Source organism: Lampetra planeri, chromosome 41 (genome assembly GCF_965212315.1).
Source record: "Lampetra planeri chromosome 41, kcLamPlan1.2.h2, whole genome shotgun sequence".
NCBI lineage: Eukaryota > Metazoa > Chordata > Hyperoartia > Petromyzontiformes > Petromyzontidae > Lampetra > Lampetra planeri.
In genome coordinates this window covers 6877565-6892048 of record NC_136147.1, presented here as the reverse complement: position 1 = coordinate 6892048, position 14484 = coordinate 6877565, and the positions used below count along the sequence as shown (strand labels likewise).

General features: G+C 50.5%; 1 protein-coding gene across 9 annotated transcripts; it reads left to right on the top strand.

The window, feature by feature from the left end:
- Positions 1-167: 167 nt before the first annotated feature.
- LOC144732140 (palmitoyltransferase ZDHHC6-like) lies at positions 168-14359 on the top strand. 9 transcript variants are annotated; one of them, XM_078613456.1, is made up of 11 exons: positions 168-379; positions 3865-4163; positions 5018-5109; positions 6155-6314; positions 7723-7881; positions 8549-8602; positions 9176-9340; positions 10370-10411; positions 11178-11323; positions 12153-12199; positions 13518-14359. In XM_078613456.1, exons 2-11 carry the CDS (start codon positions 3909-3911, stop codon positions 13769-13771), a joined length of 1374 nt encoding a protein of 457 aa, XP_078469582.1. In that variant the 5' UTR covers positions 168-379; positions 3865-3908; the 3' UTR covers positions 13772-14359. The 9 variants fall into 9 exon arrangements, with proteins under 9 accessions (XP_078469582.1, XP_078469584.1, XP_078469581.1 ...); XM_078613455.1 differs by lacking the exon at positions 168-379 and adding an exon at positions 1447-1895; XM_078613451.1 differs by lacking the exon at positions 168-379 and adding an exon at positions 1447-1895 and having other exon boundaries at positions 3686-4163.
- Positions 14360-14484: the final 125 nt, after the last annotated feature.

Here is a 14484-nt window from a genome sequence, read left to right as displayed (position 1 = left end):
TTTTTGTTGTGTACAAGTAAAATACTGGGTGTTTTTTTTCTTTATTGTGTTGATAAACTCTGGTTTGTCAGCATTTTTCTGCACCAAGGTGACAAACCGGTTGGCCCTAGACTTGAATTTGTAATGAGGAAGAGGGCTGGGGCAATGGCCAATGGGGAATTAATTTTAAATTTATTTTACCCCAGGGAGCTTCACCGAGTCTCCGGTCTTTTCAGCAGACTTCAACAAAGCCCTGCTTGGGAGCTGGTGGAAGAACACAGGAATGCCATAGAATCCCTAAGCGCGGGGAAATAAGGTCGCTTAGAAACGTCTCTTTAACAAAGCTCCGTATCCACCGCCTCGACTGCTACCCATTACGAGCAACTTCGCTGACCTACAGGTGGGTGTGAACCACACGTGATCTCACCGTAGGTCGCTAACCCCAGGAGTAAATCACACCTGTCCACGACACCACACCCATCATCTCATACCTGCATTAGGTGGGTGCTATGAACATGAACCAGTTACCATGGAGTGCTGTACTGTACACGGAGTAATTAGTTGGATTTTATCATCAGAAATCGCACAAAGGCTCAAGGGGGCCCAGATTATGGCACCCGTGGGATTCCTTGGGTGTGCTGAAAGCATTCGGGCCACAGCCTTTCTGTACCCAAGCAACGCCAAAACATCACAAGCACACGTGGCGATACCGATTTTTCTGCACTGGTTGATGCACACATTGTGCAGCATTGTTCTTATTAATAGGTGCACATCACCGAATACGTGTGTGTGTATATATTAATACCTGAATGTACGTACTTGTGGAAATGTTAGTTTAACACGTAGGATTTCGCGACCAATATCCATAATACAGGTTTTTTTTGGGTTAGATCGCATAAGTTTACGCGGGGAAAAAACCTGTATTATGGATGTGCATATGTTGCACATAATATGTATGCGTATATTTTGAGCTGCTTTCGCATCGTACGTAGCCAACCGTGCTGATCGGAGGTGTTGGGGAAGGACAACGAATTGTATACTGTGTACATGCAATATACATTGTATAATGTGTTCATAGCTCCGTGTTTGTACAATCAATTTGCCAGTTGGCTCGACGGGAGAGCGAACGTCTCGCAGTTTGGAAGGCTGTGAGTTCAAGTCCTGTTTGGAGGGCTAACTCAGCCCATCATCCTTCTTGGGGTCGATCAAACGTGTACCACTAAGAGCCGTGGATGTGTCAATGGTGACGGTACTGTGCTGTATACCTCTGCATGTGTATTAACTAATTACAGGCAAGCTTAACCAGTTCCACTGAACCCTAAGAGCATGATATGTATCACTTAAGAGCCAACGGAGTCACCCGAATGCGATTTAATATCAATTCTCACTCAGCCCACAATGTCACCTGTGTGTGTGTTTATTCAGCCTGGGCCACTGAATCCCATCAGGGCCCTGTAGGTGTCCCCGTGTCACCCACAATGCCACCTGTGTGTGTGTTTATTCAGCCTGGCCCACTGAATCCCATCAGGGCCCTGTAGGTGTCTCCGTGTCACCCACCATGTCACCTGTGTGTGTTTATTCAGCCTGGCCCACTGAATCCCATCAGGGCCCTGTAGGTGTCTCCGTGTCACCCACCATGTCACCTGTGTGTGTGTTTATTCAGCCTGGCCCACTGAATCCCATCAGGGCCCTGTAGGTGTCTCCGTGTCACCCACCATGTCACCTGTGTGTGTTTATTCAGCCTGGCCCACTGAATCCCATCAGGGCCCTGTAGGTGTTTCCGTGTCACCCGTGACGTGGCGGGGTCGCGCCTCCCCCCACTTCGTGTTTGCCGAAGAGTCTTTTTTTTACGAGCGCACGAACAGCCGTAGCGGCAGCTGCGGCATCAGCTGATAAAGAACAAAGAGCAGCAGCAGGTACCACGTGTCTGTCGATAACAAACACTCGCCACATCGACGCCGGGTCGTGGGTTCGTCACTGCCGTAGCTCAACAAACACGTGCTCGTGTGTGTACTGTATGGTGAACATCTTTCGCACCGTAAGTTAGCCAAGCGTGCTAATCGGAGGTGCGTGTGTGTGTGTGGGCACGTGGCCTCGACTGTGCACCTAGCCTGGCACGGGCGCTATGATAACATTACTAGCAGTCGTGGTGGATGATTACCGTTACTGCTTATGATATCGTTGCTGTTGGAACACGTGTTAATTGGTTGATTAATTGGTTTATTAATCGGTTGCTCGCAAGCGGGTGCTTATGTAAGGCTGGTCTCGGGTGTGCACCTAGCCTGGCACTGGCGCGATGTAGACGCCCATCAGCAGCAGCGGCGGATGACGATTGTCGCCACTTTCGATGCTGCTGCTGCTTGAAAGCACAACGTGAGTGCACTGGCCATCGTCAATCCCCTGCCGGACGAAGGCTTCCCCACTCCGTGAGCTGCGTGGAGCACGCATCACCCTGCCGCTTGTCATCGTGGGTTGGGCGAGTAAAGAGGTGGGACCACGAGAGAGGCTTGTGCCGGATGATACTCGCTGCAAAAGTAGCTGCAAATGCTACGGGTCATACTTCACCACGCTGTGTGTGTGTGTGTCGGAGTCATGGGATGATGTGTCCATTATGCCCCAACGAGGCGTGGGACGAGGTGCATTCATATCCAGCAGTGGATTGACACGGGCCTGGAAAGTATTTTATTTTATAAAGTAATCTGTCGTGCAAATTAGCGTTTAGTCATATGCACAATTATAGCTTTGGGGGGGGGGTTCATCCAGCAGTGTATAGATCAGTGGATATTTTATTAATATTTTATTGCTGTTTGCACTATTGTCGTGTGTGTGTAATTGTCTGTGCGAAATATGTGTAAAGGACTGATCAGTATTCACAGTCGAATGACATTTACAACTCTATATATTATACACGAGTTGTATATATGCTGCAATGTGCTTTGTGTATCTAAAAGTGGAATCGACTTACACATTGTTAAAAATATTCACCAAATATTTCATAATTTGTGTTTGAATGTGTGGACGTTGAACTTCTTTCGCACCGTACGTAGCCAACCGTGCTAATCGGAGGTGCAAGGGAAGGACAACAAACTAAACAGTGGCTTTCTAATATCGGAAGGAAGCGCATTCCAGACGGACACAGAAGCGCATCTGAAAGCGCGCGATGCAGTGACCACCTTTGTTTGCCTTTTACTCGGCAGTGGGGTTTATTTTGTGTGTGTGTCCATGACTGATCTGAAATGAATGCAAACTTAAGCTCCTGTTGGTGCATGTTGGCCACCCCCTACAAGCGTTATCCAGGCTCATCTCTGCCACATTTTCAGAGATCAAATATCACTCACACTAAGTCGGTCCTTGACACGTACTGAATACATTTTGCACATCATTGATATTTTCTTGAATCTGATTTTTTTCCCCCCACAATTGTATACCGATTCTACTCAAAGCATCGTGTCACTACATAAGAAGCATCCGTTCGGATCTCACTTAGAGCAGTGCAGCATTTGCGACAGAAAATGACCTGCAGAAGCAGATATCAGAGAAGCACTTCCGAGGTCCCTTAAAGTGACCTCTGCTGTCCTCCCGCTGTACACACGAGGGCAACGTTTGTCGCATGGCAGTCAAACCGATATATTTTCATCCTCAGACCTGGAATTCATGACAATTTCAGTGCAAAAACTAAACTTAATCTGATGTTTGTTTTTAGCAGTCCTTGGTAAATGAGCTGAGACCATCAACTCTCGCTGCACTCGAGCACCCGGTGAGAGGCGGCTGAAGCCTGGATTCCAACCCAGGATCGTAGTCGTGGCAGCTCGGCACTCTCACCTACGAGCCGCCCGGCCCTCCTCCCTTCCCCGTCGCTGACACGGACTTGTCACCGCGTGCCAGCGCCCGCGTGCCAGCGCCGCGGTGGCGGGGCGCCTCGGCCGAGAATGGCGGGCGGCGTGCCGTGGCGCCGGCTGTGCCACTGGGGGCCGTGGCTGGTGCTGTCGGGCCTGGTGTTGTGCGGCCTCGTGACGCTGTTCGCCACGCTGCTCTGGGCCTGGCCCGTGCATCGGAGCGGCGACGGCGGCGGTGGCGCCATCGTCCACCTGGCGTTCCTGCTGCTGTGGGTGCCCACGCTGCTCACGCCGTACCTGCATGCGGTGTTCGCCGGCGCTGGGTTCGTGTCCGTCGGATGGCGCCCCGTGAGTGAACTTGCACGCGCACCCGGACGGTCAGGGTGGCTTGCGAAAGCTTAAAAAAAAACGTGCGCGCAAGTTCAGCCGCTGGCTCGCTCGCTCACTGCTGGCGTAACGGCCCTCTGCTACGAGGAGGCCCTCTAGATCTGCCCCCTCTTGGAGTGTTCTTCGGCTTTACTTCTTCCACGCTGGCCCGATGTTTGAGAAACAATTATTTTTTTTAATCAAGTAAGGCCCACTGAGCTTATCTAGAGGTGTTTTTCAACGTGACCTGGCCATCACAAATGATAGCTTAACGAAGTGGGCTTATCACATGGAAATGTATTGCAGCCAAATGCTCCAAATGCATGCTGATTCTAAATGTGGAGGGGAAAAATCGGAGGGCCCAGAGAAAAATCCACGCGACCACGGGGAGAGAGAGACATGCAAACTCCAGATATACAGGCGTTCGGATCGGGATCGAACCCACGACCTCCTGTATTCCAGGCAAGGTAGTTAACATCTCGCCACCGTGGCACCCCAAATAAGAGGTGTGAGTATCCACACTTGACCCCACCACACACGACCTGCCAGTCGACTGACTGCAGTGTGCCCGCTCACGCTGCCCGATTGACAGAGACAGGGAGCTTTTAGAAACTTTTCCATTGTTTTTAACTGCCGTGCCGGGAGATTGACCCAACGACCTCTGTATTTGGTAAGAGGTTCGTAATAATGTGCCCTTCTGTCAATCCAGTGTGATGTAGGCTTGTCAATGCCGGTAAACTGGTAATGTCCTTGCTTTCTTTTGAGTTGACGCTGAATGTGGGTGGAATGGGACGCTTGAATTGGATGTTAACCGAGTCTCTCTCTCTCTCCAACAGGAGCGATCCGAGGAGGCTCGCCTTCTGCCGTACTGTGAGAAATGCCAATCCTTCAAGCCACTCCGGTCTCACCACTGCCGGCAGTGCCAGAGGTGAGCATTGCCAGCAGTGGCCCGGGTGTGTGTGGGTGTGTGTAGAAGTGGTGGAGTGGTTAGTGAGTTGCGCTACGAACACAGCAACCCGAGTTCAATTCCGGTCCTGCGCCTCCCCTAGGTCGACTCGGCCTCAAATGAGTCTCTGGTGGAGTGTGTAACATCGTTGCTAGGGAGACAAAGGCAGTCGGGCGTGGTGCTGGCCACCCTCCACCCCCTTGTGTGCCGTGCTGGCCTTCATTGGTGCTCGCTAACAGCGCTTGCCCCAACAGTCTGTTAAGACTATATAGGGGTTTCTTGTTTTGTTTGTGTATATTTAAGTATAGATTTAATTGATTTTAATCTCTGCTCACTTTTACAGAGAAAGTGAGCAGCTTGGCTGTCAACACCCCAGCCACGTGGACAGTTTGCATGTAGTTGGACGGTTCATTTCACACTGTCACCACCAGATGAGATCAATAGTAATCTGTCTTCTGGAAAGCAGACATTTAAGATTCTGTGGCGTCAGAGGTGGCTGGGTGGTGCAAGAGGTCAGAGTGCTGAGTTGGCACCGACAAAAAAAACGCCATCATATTCATTTTGGTTGTATGCTTAATTAGTATATATTCTTGTCCTGAGAATTAGAACAACTTTTGTGTGACTGCATGCAACAACAAAAAAGTTACTTTGTAGCATGGCGGCTGAGGAATGTGCTGCCCTTATAATGTTCATTGCAGTTACTTGAAGGGATCTCAAAAGTAGTTCTCAGATATCCGCTCCCACAGGCCCTTCTGTGCAAGAGTTCTGAATGGATTTTTCTTATCGTGGCATCATATCGATGGCACATTCACGATAAAAATTTGGGGAACGATCGGATTGAAATTAAATAATAATCATGAGCGATAATTTACAATAAGAGGTCCAATAAAACTGCGAGACAATTCTATTCGGAGCCGGGACCCCCCCACTGCTCTCTCTGGCATTGGCTCCTCGACGCCCTCGGTGTGCAGCGTCGTCTCCCTGGGCGAGCAGCCTTGCGGTGGACCACGTTCTCTCGTGCCCGCAGGTGCGTGCTGAAGATGGACCACCACTGCCCGTGGATCAACGCGTGCGTCGGGCTGCGTAACCGCGCCTCCTTCGTGGCCTTCCTGCTACTCACTCCGACCGCCGGCCTCCACTCTCTATGCCTTCTCGGCAGCACGCTCTACCAGGAGTTCCTGGCGCCGGTGAGCAAAAGCCACTGTGGGTTGTCGTCTATTTTAAGAGACCCCCGAGTGACACGAGGACGTTCGATCTTCAGAGAGTTCACTGCCCCCCGAGCAGTGGGCTACCTTACATCGTATCCAGACTGGCCGCGGCACCTTCTCCATAATGTAGGGCAAAGGGAACAGTGAAGCACATCGTGGGTCGATGGGTCTTTGTGTGAGTCTATGGGTCTCTGTGTGAACTCATGCCACTGTGAGTTTTATGAGTCTCTTTGTGAGCCTATGGGTCTCTGTGTGAGTTTGTAGGTCTCTTTGTGAGCTCGTGTCCACTGTGAGTCTATGGGTCTCTTTGTAAGTATATGGGTCTCTGTGTCTATCGGTCTTTGTGTGACTCTATGGGTCTCTGTGTGAACTCATGTACACTGGGAGTTTATGGGTCTCTGTGATTGTCAATAGGTCTCTGTGTGAGTCTCTGTGTCTCTGTGTGAGTCTGGGTCTCTCTGTGAACTCGTGTCTACTGTGAGTCTATGGGTCTCTGAGTGAGTCTACGGGTCTCTGTGTGAACCCGTGTCTATTGTAAGACTCTGGGACTCTGTGTGAGTCTCTGGGTCTCGGGGTGAGTCTGTGGGTCTCTGTGTGAGTCTCTGGGTCTCTGTGTGAACCCGTGTCTATTGTGAGACTCTGGGTCCCTGTGTGAGTCTCTGGATCTCTGGGTGAGTCTGTGGGTCTCTGTGCGAGTCTCTGGGTCTCTGCGTGAACCCGTGTCCACTGCGATGGATCTCCGAGGGCGCGTGCGGGATTCACGCTTGTTGTGCCAGGAAGCCGGCAGCTGGGTTCACGACGTAGACGTTTATTGGTGGTTGTTACTCATCTCGTATCCGTTATGAAAGAACACAAATGAGAAGCTTCACCTTCACACTGCCGGATGCCCAGTTATGCTCGAGATTCCCATCCACACACCTGGGGTCTTTTTCAACGAGCCATCAAGCCCAGTGTATTAAGGGAGCCTCGGAGTTGTCGATACGTCCTTCATTTTCTTCCCCAGAATATGCAAATATACTCAACGGACAAATTGGAAAAAAAACATCCCAAGTAGGGACCCATCTGCTCGAGATGATCGAGGCTCATTCATGGATGTTTTAAGGACCTTCGTGTTTATAATGCTGTGGTATTTTTGTTGTTACGAGTAGAGTGCCACTGACCACTTCGGTGGTTCGCTGGCAGCTTTCCCAATAATTCTTCATCATGCTACTCCAGAAGCCATTCATTCACCGTTTCACTCGCAAACCTCAGATCGAAACATGCGAACATTGCCGATCAACTCCTCCTCGCCATACAAGAAGGAAGAAGAAGAGCTACCGGTCCCGCTCACGCGTGGCACGCTTGTGCCACCTTTCCCCCGATCCTTGTCCGCAAACTCCACCCCCAGGTTTTCTTGGTGCCTGCGGCGGGCGGCTCAAATTCGACGTTGGCCGTTGAGGCCGCGGCGCGTTACCCCTTCGGCGTGCCGGCCTTCCTCGCCACGCTCATCTCCTTCGTGGTGACGCTCACCGCCATCCCTTTCATGGTCCTCTTGGGGGTCAATCAGGTCGGTCGTCACGACGGCACGGTGGCGCTGATGTGTGAAAATTTCTAGCGGGCCCTCGGGTAATGCAAGATGCTTACTCCCTCGCCTGGTACACAGGAGGTCGTGGATTTTATCCTGATTTTGACGCCTGTATATTTGGAGTTTGCATGTTCTCCCTGTGGTCGATTGGATTTTTCTCCATGTCCTCTGGTTTTTCTCTCCACATTTAGAATCAATGTGTTTATTAGAGTATTTGGCTGCTATACATTTCCACCCGATAAGCCACTACGTTGAGCTGTCATTTGTGGCCAAATCGCTTCTGAAAAAGCTACATAGCTCAGTGGGCCTTACCTGGTAAAAGAAAAACAATTTTTTTGTTTAATATCAGTCCGCTGCTCGATGAGGGCCTTCCCTCGTCATGCAGGTCATCGGGGGGGGGGGGGGTATTTGACCATACTTCATCACGCTAGTCACTGCGGGTTGGTAAACGTGGGGAGCATACAAGTACTGTACAATACAAAACATAGCATTGTCTCGAGGGAGCTCAATGCCATGTCCGGGGCACTTGCGGCTTGTTTGAAATCTTCTGCTGATTTTAAAAGTCGGTCCTCAAATTGTGGGAGTGGACTGATGATAATAACGATGATGATGATGACGATGGTGTTTTTTTTATTTTTGATTCGCGCAGCTCAATGGACTGTTGAGAAACCGCACGTTTATCGAGGCCAAGATTGAAGCGAAGGTAACGTTAAATTGTAATCTACAGTACAACCGAGTGCAAACTGAAATTCGGTTTAATGACTATTTTCAGTCACGGTCTCATTGCGACAGAGGCTGTGGGTTCGCAGGTTGGCGTAAGGCCACGTGACCCTGCCTGAGAGTTACACTGCATTTTATTGACGGCCTTCACCAGCAATGAGTGATCCGCCCGGCTTTGAGAACCGTCTCGCCAGTGTTGCATTACAACCCAAAGTGTCTCTCTAATGGGAGGCGGCTCAAAGGGTCCAAGTGCAATAACTCTTGTAGAGACGGTCCAATGTGAAGGAAACCACGGCGTGGAGTCGTGCTTACTCCTGGGGACTCTGGCCCTCGAGTTAACCTCGTCGATCAAAGGGCTACTGCCCGAAACTTAGAGAAGCCTGAGCAATAATAGGTACGAGAGTATTTGCGAGTGTGCAAAGTGTTTTGCCCTTCCGTGCTGCTAATTTGATAACTTCGAGGACTAACGCCCCCCCCCCCGCGCACGCACGCTTATATTTTTTAGTCGCTTTCTTCCCTTTAATCTTCTCCGTCCCCCTCCCCCCGTGGTGCCCAGGCAGCCGAGCGGTTCGCGGGCGGCCGCCGCGACCGACTTCTCCGCTTCCCCTTTGACCTCGGCTCCGCCTGGAGGAATCTACGGCAGGAGCTGCCGCCCACGAGGTTGCGCATGGATGGGCTGCGCTGGCCCACGGCAGCGGGCGCCGACCCCTACTGCGTCAACGTACGCGCACACGCACACACACGCACACGCACACGCACACACCCACACGCACAAAGACAAATATCCCCCGTATAACCTTAACAGACTGTAGGCGCACACACACGCACGCACACACGCACACACACACACGCGCACACGCACACACACGCGCACACACGCACGCACACGCACGCACACACCCACGCACACACCCACACGCACGCACAAAGACAAATATCCCCCGTATAACCTTAACAGACTGTAGGCGCACACACGCACACACACACACGCACACACACACACGCACACACACGCACACACGCACACACCCACACACCCACACGCACAAAGACAAATATCCCCCGTATAACCTTAACAGACTGTAGGCGCACACACACGTGCGCTCACACACGCACACGACACAAAGGTCTCCCCCACCCCGAGTATGCTTTTATCAGCTGCTGGGGCAAGTGCTGTTAGCGAGCGCACATTAAAGCCGGCATTGCGCACGAAGGGGGCAGTGGTGTGGACGGCGCCACAACCAGCAACCTTCATCGACCCGGCAGTGACGTTTGCATACTCACTTCAGGATGAGTTGAGCTAGGGGTGTCCTAGGACCAGTTCAGATCTCACTTGATGTTAGCCATGGCTGAGAGTCGAACTCAGGTGGCTGGTTTAGTAGGGCGGTGAGCTCACCGCTACGCCACCGTGGTAACCCTTGTCCCTCGCATAGTTCTGTCGGTAAAAAAATGTTTACCGCTGTCGTCATAAGCAGTGTGTTAAAATTATAAAGACGAATATCTGAATTAATTATCATCGTTAAATTAAATAACGTTTAGGGCAATGGCCACCCAACGTTTTACTGTCAATACCAAATTTGTGCGCATGGATGTCATCATTGCTTGGTCCAAAATACTATCGTCATTTCCAAGTAAAAAAAAATCCATGAGCCACGACCCGGATGGTAAAAAAAAAAATTACAGCTACTCATCGGACTGAATTTGAATCCGCGAGCCGGATCCAACGTGGAGTGTAACTTCTCTCCCACAGGAGGAGCACGCGGCTCAAAAGGAGGAGAGGACGTTGAGCTATGTAAGTTCACACGAAGTGGACGTGAAAGTCACATTTCAAAAAATAATAGTTTCGATTTTGTGCGTTGGTGGTGGAACGTCAGGTTCGTTCAAAGCCCGTGGCTTCTATCTTTACGCCGTTTCTCTCTGTGTTGCCAGCTGCTTTGCGCACTCAGGCCTGCCACCAATTGGATTAGTGAAATGTTTGGAATCGCTCAACCAGAGTGTTTGGTGCTGCCACTGTCAGGGGTCGGCAACCTGCAGCTGCAGAGCCGCATGCGGCTTATTAAGGACCGCTTCGTGACCTTATGTATTAATGACCACCGTCTGGTAATCACATGCGTTGCGACACTTGAAATATTCCTTACCGAGTTTGAAAAAAAAAATGTCTCTTTGTTGTTTTGGTTACCGACCCCCTGGTCTAAACAGTAGGCCAAGGATCCGTGTTTTTAAGGTGTTTTCAGTTCCTGTCCTCGCTCTCTAGAGCAGAGACCTGGACACTGTCGTCTTTATTGAGGACTTAACTTAGTTCTTTGTTCGAGACTCTTGTTGGAATCTTAAGATATTGATCGAACGACTCGCAAAGTGACTGCTTTTAATAGCATACATATGAACCTTGTGATCTTCATTGTGGGCATCATGGCCGCGAGGTGGCCACGAGACGCAATGCTGGGGGGGGGGGGTAGAGGTGATCTTTGCCTTTGCGCCCCCCCCCTCGGCACGCTTGACCTCGTTCGAGGGTCAGCGGCACTGAGGAGGTGCGTGGGGTTACGCTTACGCCGTCGCAGGTTCGGTACCGGGTGCTGGAGGGGTACACGGCCTCGGCGTGCCCCCTGGCCGAGGGCCCCGTCGTGTGCCTTGCCGCGCCCTTCACGGGGGAGCCACGCATGGCCGTCGCGCCGGGGGAAGCGGTCGACGTGAGCAAGGCGATGCCGTGAGCACCCCGCAAAACAACAGCAGCAGCAGCAGCAGCAACAGCAGCAGCAGCAGCAACAGCAGCAGCAGCAGCAGCAACAGCAGCAGCAGCAGCAGCAACAACAGACGCGGGCAAAACGTTCAGATGCCAATTTGTTTTAGTTTAATATGTAGAAGTTTCGTAGCCGACCGGGCTAATCGGAGGTGCGGAAAATGTCTTGCGTTTGCGATGGTGTGATGGCAGAATTGGTTTACGTGACTTGGGATATGTAATGATAATTATTGTTGTTTATTTACGAGTGCCTCATACCGCAAGGTTCAAAGCCACGTCACACAAGTTAAGATAAAACCGAATATTTCGAACAAGTGTTGCAAAAAAACACTCGTGAAATAATGAGCACGCAAAGAGAAGGACAAATTATTTAAAAGATTTAAATAATCATAAGAATGCCGAAATAAAATCAGAAAACTAAATTATAGAAATAGGCCCGAAGCCTTGATTTAAAAGTAGCCACTGTGTGGGCAAAACCTCTTGACGCGATTAACTGGAGAGTTCCACGGTCACGGAGCCTGAACACAGAGCCACCCCCTCCACTCCTCCAGAGCCTGGCCCTGACCCTGAACCTAATTCTGGCCCTGGCCACAACATTTGCTCAAACTAATTCTAAAGAGATAAGCATCTTGCCAGTTTTAGAGATGACATGTGTAAATGCATAAACATTTTAAAGGCAGTATTTGTGTTTTTTTGGGGGGGGGGGGAGTTTCAACATTGTCGACTGTATCATCAGTACGGTTAAGTCATTCGTTTTGCTTGCAATCTTATTTTTTGCGTTGTTGCTTTGTTTTAGACACTGGATGTATGGGGAAAAAATAAGTCTCGCCGAAAATCAGGGAGGTAAGCGAAACGCAAGCACGCACTCGGTACAAATAATCCCATGCAGGAGGTTGGAGGGCTTCGATCTCTAACGCATGTTGTAGGTATGGCAAAAAGCCTCCTTGTGACAAGTCGGGTCAGATTATCATCACTGGACCGAGTGCGGTTACTGACGCAGCAGTCACACTTCCTCCGTCGCTGTCGATCCTCCGCCAGCTCCTCAATACCGATCCGGTTTATTCCGGTGGTCATTCCGTGTGGTTATATTGGCGGCAAGGTGGCGTCGCAGTTGGTTACACTTGCGTCTCGCAGACATAAGGGGGCCTGGGTTAGATTCCTTAACTCGGCCGTCTGTTCTGCAGTAAGCAACGCAAAAGTTACTGGACCAAACTGGGCCTGAACTTGTATATTACATTTTTTAGCATTTCTCTTTTTCAATATAAGGGGTTCCGCTTCCAAACCTTTCCTCCCATCGCCCCCCCCACCGAGCCCTCAACTGCCACCCCATTGAGGAACGGGACAAATCTTTATTTTGAATTGGCATGCGTGTGTGATGGTTAGCTTCCGTTGTTACCGCACTGCACTATGAGCTCGGCAACCTGAGTTTGGTTCCCGCTCACCACTGGATAACATCAGTGGTGATTATCTGAACTGGTTCTGGGCCTCCTCCCGGTTAACTCGGCCTTAAACCTCTGTTATGGATGATATTGGCCGCGAAAGCCTACGTGTTAAACGAAGTAAACATCAGCACTAGGGAATCAAATGCAGCCGGGCATGGTGCTGGCTTTCAGCATTGGACGCCATGGTGGAGAAATATTATCTCCCTCGCCTGGCATGCAGGAGATCGTCGGTTCGATCCCGACCCTGACGCCTGTAAATTTGGAATTTGTATGTTCTGCCTGTGGTCGCGTGGATTTTTCTCTGGGTCATCTGGTTTTTCCCGACCACATTCAGAATCAACATGTGTATTTGGCTGCTATACATTTTCACACGATAAGCGACGTCGTTCAGCTGTCATTTGTGGTCAGATCTCTCCTGAAAAAAAGTGTTCTATATAGCTCAGTGGGCTTTACCTGGTAACATAAAATAAATCGTTTAGTTTAAAAGTGTATTCTAGTGAAGTATTTGGCAAATTAGAAAAGTCAGTTGTGATTTACCCAATCGGATGAAACCACGTAGAAACATCCCCTCTTTTAAACGACTGCAATTTTTTTTATATCCGTGAATATGAAAAAAAAGTTTAGTGTGCATTCCTGGCCTTCATATAGGTGCTCTCACCATGTTGAAGGTCACAGGGGGGCGGGGTGAGAATCTTGCTGTCTGCTGTGCGCGTGCGCAGGGCTGGCGCCCCAGCGCGGCTGGTTCCCCGAGCGATGCGTGGACCTGCTCGCCGCGGTGCACTCGGCAAATTGCAGCGAAGGCGCGGAGACGGAGCCCCTCGGTTGGGCCGGCGGGGACGCGTCGGGCTCGGGCCTCGTTGGCTTCGGCCACTCCTTCCAGGCGGCCAATCACGGCGCTCTGTGCCTCCCGCCGCTCTCAGAGCACCCACTGGGGTTCACCGCCGCTTTTGCGCACCGCAAAAAAATCATTTGACGATTTTGACCGCCTGCCACACGTATTGGATCCTGCCATGGTAACAGGTTTTTTTATGTATATATTAGGAGTTGTTTTTTTACAATTGCAGAGCACAGGCCCAAAGGCCCATCAGGTCAAACGAACAGCAACAAATGGCACTATTAAAGACTGTACTGATAAGCTGACGTTTTTCTGAATTGAGCAAGGTCGTCGTGAGAGCTTGGGGAAACAGATTATGGGAAAGGGGGGATTACAGAGTCGAGCAGTGTGAGGGAACAAGCTGAAAAATAAGTGGCTGCGACCTGTCGTGTGGTGAGAGAAGTGTGGGTGAGGAGAGTCGGTCGGCGGTTCGATTCGATCTGCCGACGCAGCAGTTGAAACAATGGTGCGAGTTTCTTTGATTCCCCCACCGCCTCCGTCCACCCGGCAGCGGAAACAGGTTCACCACGGTTAGTCGATGGGCAGGTCACGTGCCTCAGCACCTTCCTATACGCATACTCGCCGCTGTTCTGTTTAAGCCCCCTCTCTTTAAGTGACGTATCTACGAAATTGTGTCATAACAGTATTTTTTATACGTACAGTGTATTAATAAAATTGGTCTTCGTATATATCGTGTGGGTTAAGTTATGAGCGTGCATTGTCATAAATGATACGGGTTGGATTTATATAGCATCTAAATACAAAGAGTGGTGTAGAGCGGATGAGAGGCAGTCATGGGCCCAGGAAAAAAA

Bases quoted from the DNA above. Each gene is read 5' to 3' on its own strand.
- LOC144732140 (XM_078613456.1), top strand. From the start codon at position 3,909: ATGGCGGGCGGCGTGCCGTGGCGCCGGCTGTGCCACTGGGGGCCGTGG. The intron at 8,603-9,175 runs GTAACGTTAAAT...CGTGGTGCCCAG, and splicing joins AGGCCAAGATTGAAGCGAAG to GCAGCCGAGCGGTTCGCGGG. The intron at 11,324-12,152 runs GTGAGCACCCCG...GCTTTGTTTTAG, and splicing joins GACGTGAGCAAGGCGATGCC to ACACTGGATGTATGGGGAAA.